The sequence below is a fragment of the Labeo rohita genome, chromosome 17 (genome assembly GCF_022985175.1).
Source record: "Labeo rohita strain BAU-BD-2019 chromosome 17, IGBB_LRoh.1.0, whole genome shotgun sequence".
In the NCBI taxonomy this organism is placed as follows: Eukaryota; Metazoa; Chordata; class Actinopteri; order Cypriniformes; family Cyprinidae; genus Labeo; species Labeo rohita.
The window spans coordinates 5,324,842-5,339,378 of NC_066885.1; the positions used below are offsets into that span (position 1 = coordinate 5,324,842).

Sequence of the window (14,537 nt, forward strand, 5' to 3'; positions counted from 1 at the left end):
CCTATATTGTACAACAAAAAGAATATATGTGTATATATATATATATATATATACACACACACACACATATATATATATATACATGTATATGTATATACATATATATATATAAATTTATATATATATATATATATATGTATATACACATATATATATATATATATATATATATATATATATATGTATATACACATATATATATATATATATATATATATATATACACACACACACACATATATATATATATATATACATGTATATGTATATACATATATATATATGTATTATATATATATATATGTGTGTGTGTGTATATATATATATACACACATATACACACACACATATATTCTTATATATATACATATATATATATATATATATACAGTATGACATTATTGGCCTATATTTAGTAGTCACAGATTTTCTCTTTAATTCTCTATAACTTAATTTTATTTATTTTGGAAGCTGCAAAATAATTTTGCTGCATGATATATGCATTTAATATAAAAACGCATGCCTTATGTTACTTTCTTTTGCATTGCATTGCACTGCACTGGAATAACTTTTCATTATGTTCACAAGTATGACCAACACTAAGAATAGATTCATTTTCATGACATTTACTGTAGCACCAAAACACTGTCAGGCATCTGTCTATCCATGCTAACTATTCTAAGTATGACAGCACTGATCTACTGAGATGCATAAAACAATGCCAGAGTGCCAGAGTCCGAAGTCCTGTCATATCTGAACGCCACACCCAGTAATATCAGCACTAAGCAAATATTATAGTAGTGAGGACAAAGCACAGGCTTATCAGCGAAACAAGATGATAACAGAACATTGCAAAATGAATAGCCTAAATTTACATACACATAAAAAACATGAACATTTTATTGTCAGGCTATATCAGATTGTCACACTTTCATGGTCGTACATTAAATTGATCAAAGTCAAAGTTTATGTGCCAGACGATTTACTTAGGAAATAATTTACTAAACTACACTTTTATGTTTTGAAGCATAATTTAACATTTAATAAATTAAATAATAAAGTATTTTTTTTAAGGAATTCGAACATTTCAGTAAATTGTCACCTGCCATAAATGTAAAATATCAACATATACATTGCTGTTCAAAAGTTTGTAATCAGTAAGATTTTTAATGTTTTTTAAAGAAGTCTCTTATGCTTATCAAAGTTCCATTTCTTTGATCAAAGCTACAAGAAAAAAGATTAATAAAATGAAACATTATTGCTATTTAAAATAAGTTTTCTATTTTAATATAGTTTAAAATACAATTTATTTCTCTAATGCAAAGCTGAATTTTCATCAGCCATTACTCCAGTCTTCAGTGTCACATGATCCTTCACAAATCATTCTAATATGCTAATTTATTCATTTTTTTCTTTTATTTACTTTTTTTTTAAACAGTGTTACAAACATTTGTGCTACTTAATATTTTTTTTTAGAACCTGTGATTTTTCACGAATCTTTGATGAATAAAAAGTTAAAAAGAACAGCATTTATTCAAAATATAAATCTTTTCTAACAATGTCTTTATGATCACTTTTTATCAGTTTAACACATATACATCTTGCTAAATAAAAGTATTAATTTCTTTCAAAGAAAGAAAAAAAAAAGACTGACTCCAAACTTTGAACAATAGTGTATATTGTTACAAAAGATTTATATTTTAAATAAATGCTGTTCTTTTTAAGATTTTATTCACCAAAGAATCCTGGAAAAAAAACAATTTAAGCAGCACAACTGTTTCCAACACTGATAATAAATCAGCATATTAGACCGATTTCTGAAGGATCATGTGACACTGAAAACTGGAGTAATGATGCTGAAAATTCAGCACTGCATCACAGGAATAAATTCTACTTTAAAGTGTATAAAAATAGAAAACCATTATTTTAAATTGCAATAATTTTTCACAATATTACTGTTCTTTCTGTATTTTTAATCAAATAAATGCAGCCTTGATGCATTTATTTTAAAGGTAGCATAAGCAAATTACATTTTTCAAAAAAAAAAAAAAAAAAAAAAAAAAAAAAAAAAAAAACATTTTACAGCAATAAATATATTAGGTTTTAAATGAATTTTAAATTGTTGTTCAAAGTAGTGTGTGAAATAATGTGTTTGCAAATGCTGCTGGCTTTGATATTTTGCATCTAATACAATGAACCTTTAAGTTTTTTGGGGGGTCTTATTTTCGGTGAGACAGAAACTAGTCTTTTAGAGAAAAAAAAAAAAAAAAACAACAAATTGTTTTCTTGAAATCCTCAAGAACACTCAGGTGTGATTTAAGAGTAATAAATAAGCATTTAAATATGAGCAAACATTGTCAATGCATAAACAAAACTATAAAACCAGATCCAGCGACCTCTTGTGGCGTCCAGACGCATGCAGGGGTCATCTGAAGGTCACTCTGCTGCAAATCCTGTCAGACCATCATAAATGTGACCCTGAACCACAAAACCAGTCATAAGGGCCAATTTGTTTGAAATTGAGATTTAAATAAGTTTTCCACTGATGTATGGTTTGTTAGGATATGACAATATTTGTTCGAGATACAACTGTTTGAAAATCTGGAATCTGAGGGTGCAAAAAAACAAAACAGTGAGAAAATCGCCTTTAAAGTTGTCCAAATGAAGTTCTTAGCAATGCATATTACTAATAAAAAATAAAGTTTTGATATATTTATGGTAGGAAATTTAGAAAATATCTTTATGGAACATGATCTTAATATCCTAATGATGTTTGGCATAAAAGAAAAATCAATCATTTTGACCCATACAATGTATTGTTGGCTATTGCTACAAATATACCCGTGCTACTTATGACTGGTTTTATGGTCCAAGGTCACAAATGCATGTGTAAAAGTGAGACAAACACACAAGCACAGTATAGAAAGTCAGAATGATATTTTTTATTTGAACTGTACTGTATGCTAAATGTTCACCTCGGTACAATAAACAAATACAAATACTCACACTAAAAACCAAACCTACAGTTCCAGAACCAACCTGACTGGAGTTGGCCGAGGACCTCAGAATATTGCATATAAACAACACAATGAGCTCCGAACAGTGCGCTTCCACATAAAGAACCCAAAATAAAAAGGAACAGGGAGAGGATCACAGGAAAGTATGGTTACAAAAACATTAAACTAGACAATACAAATCTAATTTAACTGCCATACATTCAACACCAAAAACGCACTGGATGTCAGATCTATAAAAATACCTCGGGTAGGCTGACGGGAAGGAGCGAGTATTTAGACTGGGCCGTCGTCGCGTGTTTCGGAGTAACCGGCAAATGTTCTTCCTGAGACAGGGGCGGTTTTTCACTCCAGTCCCTTTTCTGTGTGAGCTGCCATCTATTCATTTTTTTTTTTTTCTTTTGAAAGCAAACAAAATCAAAATCATGTTCCTCACGGTGACATTCACTCGAATCCAAATAGCCATTTCCGGAGAAACCTGACGCGGTTTGTATTTCAAATCCCAAAAACTCATTTTAAATTGAAATGAATGGGGTATTATCAGTAAAACGCTGTGCTCTTGGGTCTTAAAGAGAAGTGGTTTCTGAGCTGGTGCTTGTTGAATTTGTGCAATTCTGTAAACGAGAGGTCAGCTACGCAAAATGTCAGAAAAAAGCTAATAATTCATCTTCGTTTTTGCCCAAGAACAGCCTTTACCTCTGTTCTCTTAATACACTGTATATATATATTTTTTCATTATCAAGCACTTTTAACACTGAAACAAAGACAAGCACTAATTCTGTGGATGTAAAGAAAGAAACGATATTGAAACGGTTTTGTTACGGTGCCCAAATAAGGCAAGGAGGAAGAAGACTGTCAACATTTTGAACTCTGTAAGTGGTGCGTGAGGAAAGAGGCGTGGTCTTTATGCCACGCCCCCCGACAAGAAAGCACCGCCCACCTGCTATAAAACAGGTGGAAATGATGTCCTCCCCTCACAAGAACAACAGAAACAAACGTAAATGAATGGATAAACACTGAAACTGAAAACAAGACGGTGGAGAGACGTCCGTGAAGCATGTCTCCGGTGCAGCTAGCGGCAGCTGATTGCTTGTTCACCCGTTCACTGTCTCTTAGTCTCTTTGATTTGCAATTTTGCTGAATGACTGTCGGTCAGTGGTCAGGTGCGTGTGCTCGTCGTGGTTATGACTTGGCGAGGTGTTCTCTATGGTCGTTGTGTTTGAGAAGCTGGGTGGGGGACGGGGCGAGGCTGGGCTGGGTGCCCAGCGGCAGGGGATGGGCACCGGGCACCCCGCCGGGCATCATGCCCTCTATTTGTCCACCCATGCCACCAGGAGACACACCCACCGCACCAGGAGGAAACCTGGAGAAAATAGATGTATAATGAGCTCATCAGCTGCATGCTCCGCCCTTTATAATGCGATTACAGACTCAAAAGCTTCACTTTGGCTGAGAAAGTTTTTTTTAACTCGTACTCTAGCAAAAGTTTGGGTTTCTCTTGTTTCTCTTTTTTTTTTAAATCTTTTTATTCAGCAAGAATGCATTACATTGATCAAAAGTGACAGTAAAGACTTATAATATTATAAATATTATAAAAGATTTCTATTTCAAATAAAATATTCACATGCATTCACCAAATAATCTCACGGCTTCTACAAACCGTTTCCAACATTGATATTGACACAATATGTGACACTAAAAACTGGAGTAATGATTTTAAAAATTCAGCTCTGCATCACAGAAATAAATTACATTTTAAAATATATTTAAATAGGAAAAAGTTAATTCAAATAGTAAAAATATTTCAAAATTTTACTGGTTTTGCTGAACTTTGGATCAAATAAACGATTTTGATTTTTGATCAAGTAAATGCAGCCTGATCTTAAATGGCTAAATTTTACTGATCTTGAAAGGCTTAAAATGATCTGAAATTTTACAATAAAATAATCCATTTAATTACGTTTAAAAACACCAAAATGAGAATATACTTGCATCGAGTCTATAAACAACATTTAAAAAATGTAAATAATGCATGTTAAAGATAACATCAAGAAATCAATATATCAGCGTAGAAACTAATTAATTATACTACAAATTATACACATGCATGTATTTCTTAATTTTTCTCTCTTGATTTAGTGATTCATCAGGTACATTTTTTATATAATATTTTTTCCCAAATTTTCAAATAAAAAGGGTACAAATGGGCCCCCATACAAAATCAGTCTTATTTAACACAACAAATGCACACGCAACACAGCTGATTACATGAAGTAAATATTACACTACCAATCAAAAGGGTTTGAAGAGCAAGATTTTTGTTTTTTAAGAAGTCTCTTCTGCTCACCAAGCCTGCATTTATTTGATCCAAAGTAAAAACAGTACAATTTTGAAATATGTTTACTATTTAAATTAATTGCTTTCTATTTGAATATATTTTAAAATGTAATTTATTTTTGTGATTTCAAAGCTGAATTTTTAGCTTCATGACACATGATCCTTCAGAAATCATTCTAATATTCTGATTTGCTGCTCATAATAATAACATTTTTTATTATTATTATTATGTTGAAACCAGCTGAGAAGATTTTTTCCAGGTTTCTTTAATGAATAGAAAGTTCAGAACATTATAAATGTCTTTGTTATCACTTTTGATCAATGTAAAACATCCTTGCTAAATAAAAGTATTAATTTCTATAATTTCTTCCCTACCGCCTCCAAGCTTTTAAATGGTATAGTGTATAACAACAATAAAATGTTTCTTGAGCAGCAAATCAGCATATTCAAATGATTTCTGAAGGATCATGTGACACTGAAGACTGAAGTAATGATGCTGAAAATTCAGCTTTGATCACAGGAATAAATTACATTTTAAAATATATTCAAATAGAAAACAATTATTTAAAATAGTAAAAATATTTCAAAATTTTGCTACTGACCTTCGGATCAAATGTAGGCTTGGTGAGCAGAAGAGACTTCTTTAAAAAACATTAAAACCTTACTGTTCAAAAACTTTTGACTGGTAGTGTATAACTAAAATAACAGAACTAATGAGAAACCAATTAGCAGGCATCACATGATATTTGCATGTTCTATGAGAATGAGAAATGTAAAAACAAAAGGTGAAGAATCAAAGAGAGAATTTCTTTGATGTTTCAGACATTGTTTTTTCAGAGCTATCTGGACAGTGTTTTGATCTCTGTGGTTCAGTATTTACCTGTCATTGTTTAGGTATACATTTTGTCTTGCAGGCCGCCGGGAGAAACGGCTGGCAGCGGCTGGGCCACTCTGCTGAGCGAGAGAAGCAATCAGACTGAGCAACACAACTGGGGCTGGCGTGTGTTTTTTTTTTTTTTTTTTAACGTGAGGGTTGGAAAGTTAAATGCATAAAAATGAGGTGTTAGTTTAGGGAAATGTTCAGAAGGGTCACAGCAGGTAAATCTAGAGGTGATTCTGTCTAAGTTAATTTATGTGTGCCACAGGGACAGACGGCGGTCTTGTTTGAGCCTATTTGCATATGGCGATCTGGAGGGACAACACTCACTACACAGGGATGAACTAATGAAGTGCGTTTGCATAGCTGAACACAGCCGCTGTACTGAATCAATGAATTTGTTGAGTATTTCATCTCACAGCGAGAAAGGAGTGATCTGGAGTCCAGTGGGGAAAAGAACAGGGTTTCATTCTGGGTTCAATTCAGATTTAATTAAATGATTTAGGTTTATTAACAATTTCATTCATGGCTAAACAAAAACATCAGTATTTTTGTAACATGCATTTAAAAACACAATTCATTATTAATTAAAATATTGTACAATTTTAGTAAAATCTATAATTAAAAATAATTATTTATTATTATTACTATTAATTATTTAATAACAGAAATATTTATTGTACCATTTATTAAATTATCACTATTAATATTTATTAGTGATTTATTGTGATTAATCACATCCAAAATAAAAGTTGTTGTTTATATAATTTGTGGTGTACTGTGTATATTTAATATGTAATACGTATATGTAAATATACACATATGCATGTATATATAGGAAAAATGTTATGTTTATATATTAAAAATATTTATATATAATATCAATTATATTAATATAAATATACACATGTACATACATACAAATATTTTTTAAATATTTACTGTATGTGTGTGTATTTATATATACATAATAAATATACACAGTATACACACATAGATTATGTAAACAAAATCTTTTATTTTAAATGTGATTAATAGCAATTAATCATCTGACAGCACTAATACTTATTTTATTTTAAGTACTATAATTAAAATACTATTTATTATTTAATAACAAATGATATGTATTATACCCTTTATTAAACTATTACTATTTACTGTTTAGTATTATAATAATAATTAAATTATTTTCTAAAAGTGTCTCACTGACAAATACTTTTTCTTGTTTTGAGCTCACAAATTTCACTAAATTATGAAGATTTATACTGAAAACAGCGTGAAAGGAAAAATAAACATTATTCAAGATTATATATCTGATGCTGCTTTATTATAGATAGTTATAGTATTAAATAGTTCAAATATTTAAAAAAAATATAAAATGAATCAAATTAAAAATATGAATTATAATTCAAATGAATAAAAAATACATTAAAATGAATGAAAATATGAATTAGAATTAATAAAGAAAATTATTTTAGAAAAGGTCATTATCAATCCTAGAAGTCAATCCTAGAAAAGAGAGTGTTCAAGATGGTAAAAAAACTCAAGGATGGATAGAAAAAGGATTAGTATAATATGATGAATGAGGTAATGTATGAAAAACAGATGGCGTTCTGTGCATGTTTAAAATCTCGTTTGTCACCTGTAGGCTCCACCGTTGAGCTCCGGATGTACCTGCTGCTCCATCACCCCCCACGGCGCCGTAGTCACAAAAAACTCTTTGTTGACGCAGTTTCTGAGACTGTCTGGAATACGACCTGAAAACCAGAACAAATCCGAGATATGATGACTGATGTACGGGTGCTTAGAGGAAACAGAGTCAGAGTTTATAAAAAGAACAAGATTTACATTCCCTAAAAGAAACACAAATGCTTGCTAGGCAGGAAAAGAATAATGCTTGAGGTAAAATGATAGTTTGAAAAGATATGCATGCAAGATAAATAAGGATTTTCCCACCCTTTACAATTCACATTCAATGCATTAAGCATAATTAACCATGTAGTATGCACATTCTATGATGACGACATCATCAGAAGAGGTTACATTTTGAATAGCAAACATTCTAATAAAATCAGTGGGAGATTTTATACCAGTGATGGCCCTGCGGATCTCAGTGGCCGCTGCCTCTCTCATCTCTAGTGAGGCCTGCTCACTGTACCACGCTGTGTGAGGGGTGCAAATCAAATTGGGAGCGTCCTTCAGAGGACCCTGAGAAAAACTGAGAGAAAACCAGAGGATAAGGAAGACAGAATTAAACTATATATCATTTTGCTACACATTAAATGTCAGCGGTCATACACATACACTACCATGAATAAGATATTGTTTTTAAAGAAGTCTCTTAATTAATAATTAGGGTTACATTTATGTGCTTAAAAATACTGTTAAATTATTAAAATTTAAACTAACTGGATTCTACTGTAATACATTTTAAAATGTAATTTATTCCTGTGATCAAAGCTGAATTTTCAGCATCATTACACCAGTCTTCAGTGTCACATGATCCTTCAGAAATCATTCTAATATGCTGATTTGCTGGTCAAAAAAACATCTATTGTTATTATCTAAAAATCTTAAGAAAGGAAAACTGTCTAAAACTTTTCTTGTTCTGTAGTGCAAGGAGTTGTGCATTCATGAGCCCTATTCGGATGGTAATTGTTTCTCATATGGACATCTGTAATAATAACAAATTTATTTTTATTATTGTGTAAAATGCATTTAAAAAATGCTTATCATTATGTCAAATGTATTCTTACTATATTCTTATCAAGCATATTTTATAATATATAATCCTACTTATTATTTGATTATTTAAATCTCCTGTTTGAAAATAGTCACTCTATAGTTGTATAATTGTACATGAATTAGTTATGTATATAATACACGTTTTAAAACTGTATTGCATACCTGCTTCTGCTATAATAAAGACCCATCTCTTGCTGTGGGGAAGCAGTTATGAAGTATTGTTCATTTAAAAACTTTCCAGCGTTTCAGTAATAAATACAGTATGCATGCAAATCACAACAAAGTACAACAGTTACCGTAAGCTGTTCGGCAGTGGTCAAGAAGGTATTAAACATTGAATTTTGGTTCGATTTCTTCTCGTAAACTCAGAGATCTGAATTCGGATGGCAATTATATTATCACATGACCTTGGTGTTTGTCAAAAAACTGATTTTTACACATGTGGTGAGAGATAAACACCGACATTCTGTATTCGAACAGCAATAAAATCCCTGGGTAAATGGTGAAAAACAATTACCGTCCGAATATGGCTATGTATGCACATTTTTAAAATCCACCAGAAACTACAATACTAGTATGCACTATTGCTAATTTTTCATATTATATAAAACTAAAAGCATGCAAATTTGAGTGCAGCTAAAGAAAAGTTCAGTGTTGCATCCAATATCTTAAGACAAAGTAACATGGAGACTGGATTACAATTATTATATCATTACAAATGTTACCTGAAGGGTTCAGACTCGTGAACGTCCAGGGCGGCCCCCCGTATCCTGCCTTCTTTGAGAGCCTGAGCCAGAGCTTTTTCATCCACCAGACCCCCTCGTGCTGTGTTGACTAGAAATGCTCCCTGTCGCATCTGACAAAACATCATACTTAATATTTCACAGTCATGTTCACATCACAGCCACTAGATGGCACTCAAGATAGCAGAATGTGATTAATGGGGCGTTTGTGTGTAATGTACCTGTTTGATGGTGAAGTCGTTGATGAGGTGGTGATTGTGTTCGTTTAGGTTGCAGTGGAGAGACACGCAGTCGCTCTGGTATAGGAGGTCCTGTAAGGTGTAAACTCTCTGGACGCCCAGCGATCGCTCTAAACCGTCTTGCAGGTACGGGTCATAAAAGATCACATTGAAGCCAAATGCTTTTGCTCGAACAGCCACTGCCTGCCCCGATCGGCCTATGAGACATGCACAAACATGTAATAACACAAAACCATCCAGCAGAAAAGACTTTAGGATGGCATGCATATATGTGACCTTGAACCACAAAACCAGTCTTAAGTAGCATGGGTATATTTGTAGCAATAGCCAAAATTATTGATTTTTCTTTTATGCCAAAAATCATTAGGATATTACGTAAAGATCATGTTCCATGAAGATATTTTGAAAATTTCATACTGTAAATATACCAAAACTTATTTTTGGTTATGCATTGCTAAGAATTTCATTTGGACAACTGTAAAGGCGATTTTCTCAATATTTTGATTTTTATTATTTTTTTATGATTTTTGTTTGTACCCTCAGGTTCCAGATTTTCAAATAGTTGTATCTCGGCCAAATATTGTCATATCCTAACAAACCATACATCAATGGAAAGCTTATTTATTCAGATGTATACATCTCAATTAAAAAAAACAATTTACACTTATGACTAGTTTTGTGGTCCAGGGTTATATATGTGGTCCACAACTACTTTTTTGTCCTTTTTGGAGCTTGAAAACCTTGTGAACATGACTTTTGCTTTATGAAAACAAAAAATGAGTGACCTGACTAGATTTATTCAAAGTATTCCTGTAGTATTTCTGTAATATCTTCATGTCACATCTACCGGTCAAAAGTTGGCAGTTAATTAAATTCTTCTTAAATGCTTGAAATTAGTTTCGTAGCGAGTAATAAAAAATTATGCTGATATATGAATATCAACATGTGAAGATTTTTCATGCATATTTTGATTACTACATAATTCCCATAATTTAATTTGCATTATTTCATAGTTCATGTTCATGTAAATATAGTTTCATGAAATGTATGTGTATATTTTAATAATTAAGAAAAATTTGTTTGATATGATGGTTATGATAAATAATGATTAGTCTAATCATAATAGCAACAATTTAACTTAAATTACATTATTACCAAATTCGCATAACTGTCATTTTTAGTATTATTTATACATTTATAGTATTTATTAATATTTTGGTAACACTTTATAATAAGGTTCATTAGTTAACATTATTTAACTACTTAAGTTAACATGAACTAAGAACTGAACAATACTTCTACAGCATTTATTAATCTTAGTTCATGTTAATTTCAACATTTACCAATGCATTATTAAAATCAAAAGTTGTGCTTGTTAACATTAGTTAATGCACTGCGAATTAACATGAACTAATAACTGTATTTTCATTAACTAACATTAACCAAGATTAATAAATGCTGTAATAAAGGAATTGTTCTTTGTTCATTCATGTCAGTTAATACATTAACAAACATTAACTAATGGAACCTTATTGTAAAGTGTTACCAATATTTGTTATATTTTTTTCCCTTCAGTTTTTAATGTAGGCTTTTGTAATTTTGTATCAAAAAATATATATATATTTTTTTGCTTTTATCATTATTTATTTTATTATTATTTCAATTCTACTTCTAGTTAAGTCCAACTTAATAAGGCAATACAATTTTAAGTATTTAAGTTTTTAATTTTTAAGATGCCAAGAGAAAATATTTTTGTTTTTTAAGGTTGTGTAATGATATTTATATTTTATTTCATACTTTACTTCAAAACAGTTTTAGTTTTAGTTAATAATATAATAAAATAATAATAGTATAATAACATTTTTGCATTGTATTGTAATGTCTCAGTAACACTTTACAATAAGTTGTCATTTGTTAACATCAGTTGATGTATTAACTAACATGAACGAACAACAAACAATCTTTGTTAATGTTAGTTAATTAAAATATAGTTGTTTATTGTTTGTTCATGTTTTCTCAGTGCAATAATGTTAACAAATACAGCTTGTGTGAACTAGTAAATGCTGTTAAAATGAATTGGTAGACGCTGAAATGATCATTAACTAAGATTAATAAATGCTGTAGAAGTATTGTTCATTCTTAGTTCATGTTATCTAATGTAGTTAACTAATGTTAACTAATGAACCTTATTGTAAAGTGTTACCAATGTTTCTGTCTCTCACCGAAGCCAATAAGTCCGAGTGTTTCTCCTCTGATGCGGGCGGCCCCTGACGCCACCTCTCTGATTTGTTCCACGCTCTGGACCCGTGTGCCCTCACGCATGGCTTGGTACAGCCAGGTGTTCCTCCTGTACAGGTTCAGGATGTGGCAAAGCGTCGAGTCTGCCGTCTCCTCCACGGCAGCTGATGGAATATTACACACCGCAATACCTGCAGACATGCAGGTACTATTATGCAACTATTATGCAACATGAAAAGAGTCATATTTACATATCAGAACACTCCATAAACCAGATTCAAATGGCCTCAGATGGTCTGTTAACGCTGACAGTCAAGTAACCCCTGATCTTATCTTTCCATTCATGGATCTGACCTGTATAAGGCTGTATCTATAAAACTTCTCCTTTTATTCTAACCATATAAACTGTCAGTCTCAGAGGAACAATTAGCCCTCCTATACCTCCTTCTGTCTCTGACAGTCTTCTTATTGCCATTTGACTCTTTTGAACATGCAACTTTTCCTCACCTCTTGCAGAGTACTTTATATTTCTGAACAAAGACTGAACCTGGTTTCTCAGCTAAGCAGTATTTGATCTCAAAAGTGTGTTTTCTGTGAGAAGAGCTTCTTTAGAAGCAAAGCACACCTTTATATATTGAACATTTTGTGACTCTGGACCACAAAATCAGTCATAAGGGTACATTTTTTGAAATTGCGGTTTACACATGAAAGCTGAAATAGGCTAAAATAGGCTTTCCATTGATGTATGATTTGTTAGGAAAGGACCAATATTTGGCTGAGATACAACTATTTGAAAATCTGGAATCCGAGGGCGCAGAAAAATCAAAATATTGAGAAAATCACCTTTAAAGTTGTCCAAATGAAGTCAAAAATTAATCAAAAATTAAGTTTTCATATATTTATGGTAGGAAATTTACAAAATATCTTCATGGAACATGATCTTTACTTAATATCCTAATGATTTTTGGCATAAAAGAAAAATTGATTATTTTGGCTATTGCTACAAATATACCTGTGCTACTGGTTTTGTGGTCCAAGGTCACATATTATAATATAATAGTTGTGAATGTTTGTCATGCTTTAATGGATTACACATGTGTAATAATAAATAGCTAATTATTCTAATGTATTATAACTGTGGTTACAATTATTCAATGCATTATAAGGTGCATTACAATGCATAATTAATGCATTAAAATTATTTTTCAATGCATTATGTTAAAGGCTTCAAGTAAAGTGTTACTGTTTATTATTATCATTATTATTATGATTATTGTTGTTATTATTATTTTTTTATTTTTATGGAGCAAACGTCCATTTGCATGGCTTTACAAAAGAAAATATTCTGAAGAATGTTGGCAACCAAACAGTTAATGGCAGCCATTGACTTTTTGACAAAAACATGACAGTCAACAGCTACCGGAAACTGTTTGGTTACCAACATTCTTCAAAATGTCTTCTTTTGTGCTCAACAGAAGAAAGAGACTTATACAGGTTTGGAATAACCTGAGGGTTAAAGGAGAGGTCCACTTCCAGAACAACAATTTACAGATAATGTACTCACCCCCTTGTCATCAAAGATGTTCATGTCTTTCTTTCTTCAGTCAAGAAATTATGTTTTTTGAGGAAAACATTTCAGGATTTATCTCCATATAATGGACTGATATGGTGCCCTGAGTTTGAACTTCCAAAATGCAGTTTAAATGCGGCTTAAAACGATCCTAAATGTGGTTGTAAACGATCCCAGCCAACAAAGAAGGGTCTTATCTAGCGAAACGATCGGTTATTTGCATAACAATAATACAATTTATATACTTTTTGATGTCAAACGCTCGACTTGTCTTGCTCTGCATGAACTGTTTTTTTCCTGTTCATGACATCTCCCATCTCATGTTCTTTCTCAACTTCAGAATCGCTGTTTTATCATTTTTGTTAAGGGAGTTTGATGATCTTTACATGTTCACTTTGCAAAGACGGTGTTTCTGCAGCATGCAGCATGTAGGATGATTTTTAAATGATTTTTGAAGTTGAGGGAGAAAATACGATTGGAGTTTTTCGACATACCCTAACTGTCTTGAGTCAGAATACACAGAGTTCAGGGAGAACAAGACAAGACGAGCGTTTGAGATTAAAAAGTATTTAAACTGTATTTTTTAATGAAGATAACCGATCGTTTCACTAGATAAGTCCCTTCTTGCTCGGCTGGGATCATTTACAACCGCATTTGGGATTGTTTAAAGCCACATTTAAACTGCATTTTAGAAGTTCAAAATCAGGGAGAAAATGCTGAAATGTTTTCCTCAAAAAACACAACTTCTTTACGACTGAAGAAAGAAAGAAATGA

The 14,537-nt window shown here is 31.7% G+C and overlaps 1 protein-coding gene across 7 annotated transcripts in view; it reads right to left on the reverse strand.

Moving 5' to 3' along the window:
- Positions 1-2,922: 2,922 nt before the first annotated feature.
- The window catches only part of ctbp2a (C-terminal binding protein 2a), a 66,160-nt gene continuing 54,545 nt past the window's right edge, over positions 2,923-14,537 (reverse strand). For all 7 annotated transcript variants that reach the window (XM_051133340.1, XM_051133342.1, XM_051133343.1 and 4 more), the window contains 6 exons: positions 12,178-12,384; positions 9,938-10,152; positions 9,699-9,829; positions 8,319-8,446; positions 7,871-7,985; positions 2,923-4,377 (listed from right to left, as the gene is read on the reverse strand). In XM_051133340.1, coding sequence (XP_050989297.1) covers positions 4,197-4,377; positions 7,871-7,985; positions 8,319-8,446; positions 9,699-9,829; positions 9,938-10,152; positions 12,178-12,384 — 977 coding nt within the window. In that variant the 3' untranslated portion in view covers positions 2,923-4,196. The remainder of the gene's footprint in view (positions 4,378-7,870; positions 7,986-8,318; positions 8,447-9,698; positions 9,830-9,937; positions 10,153-12,177; positions 12,385-14,537) is intronic.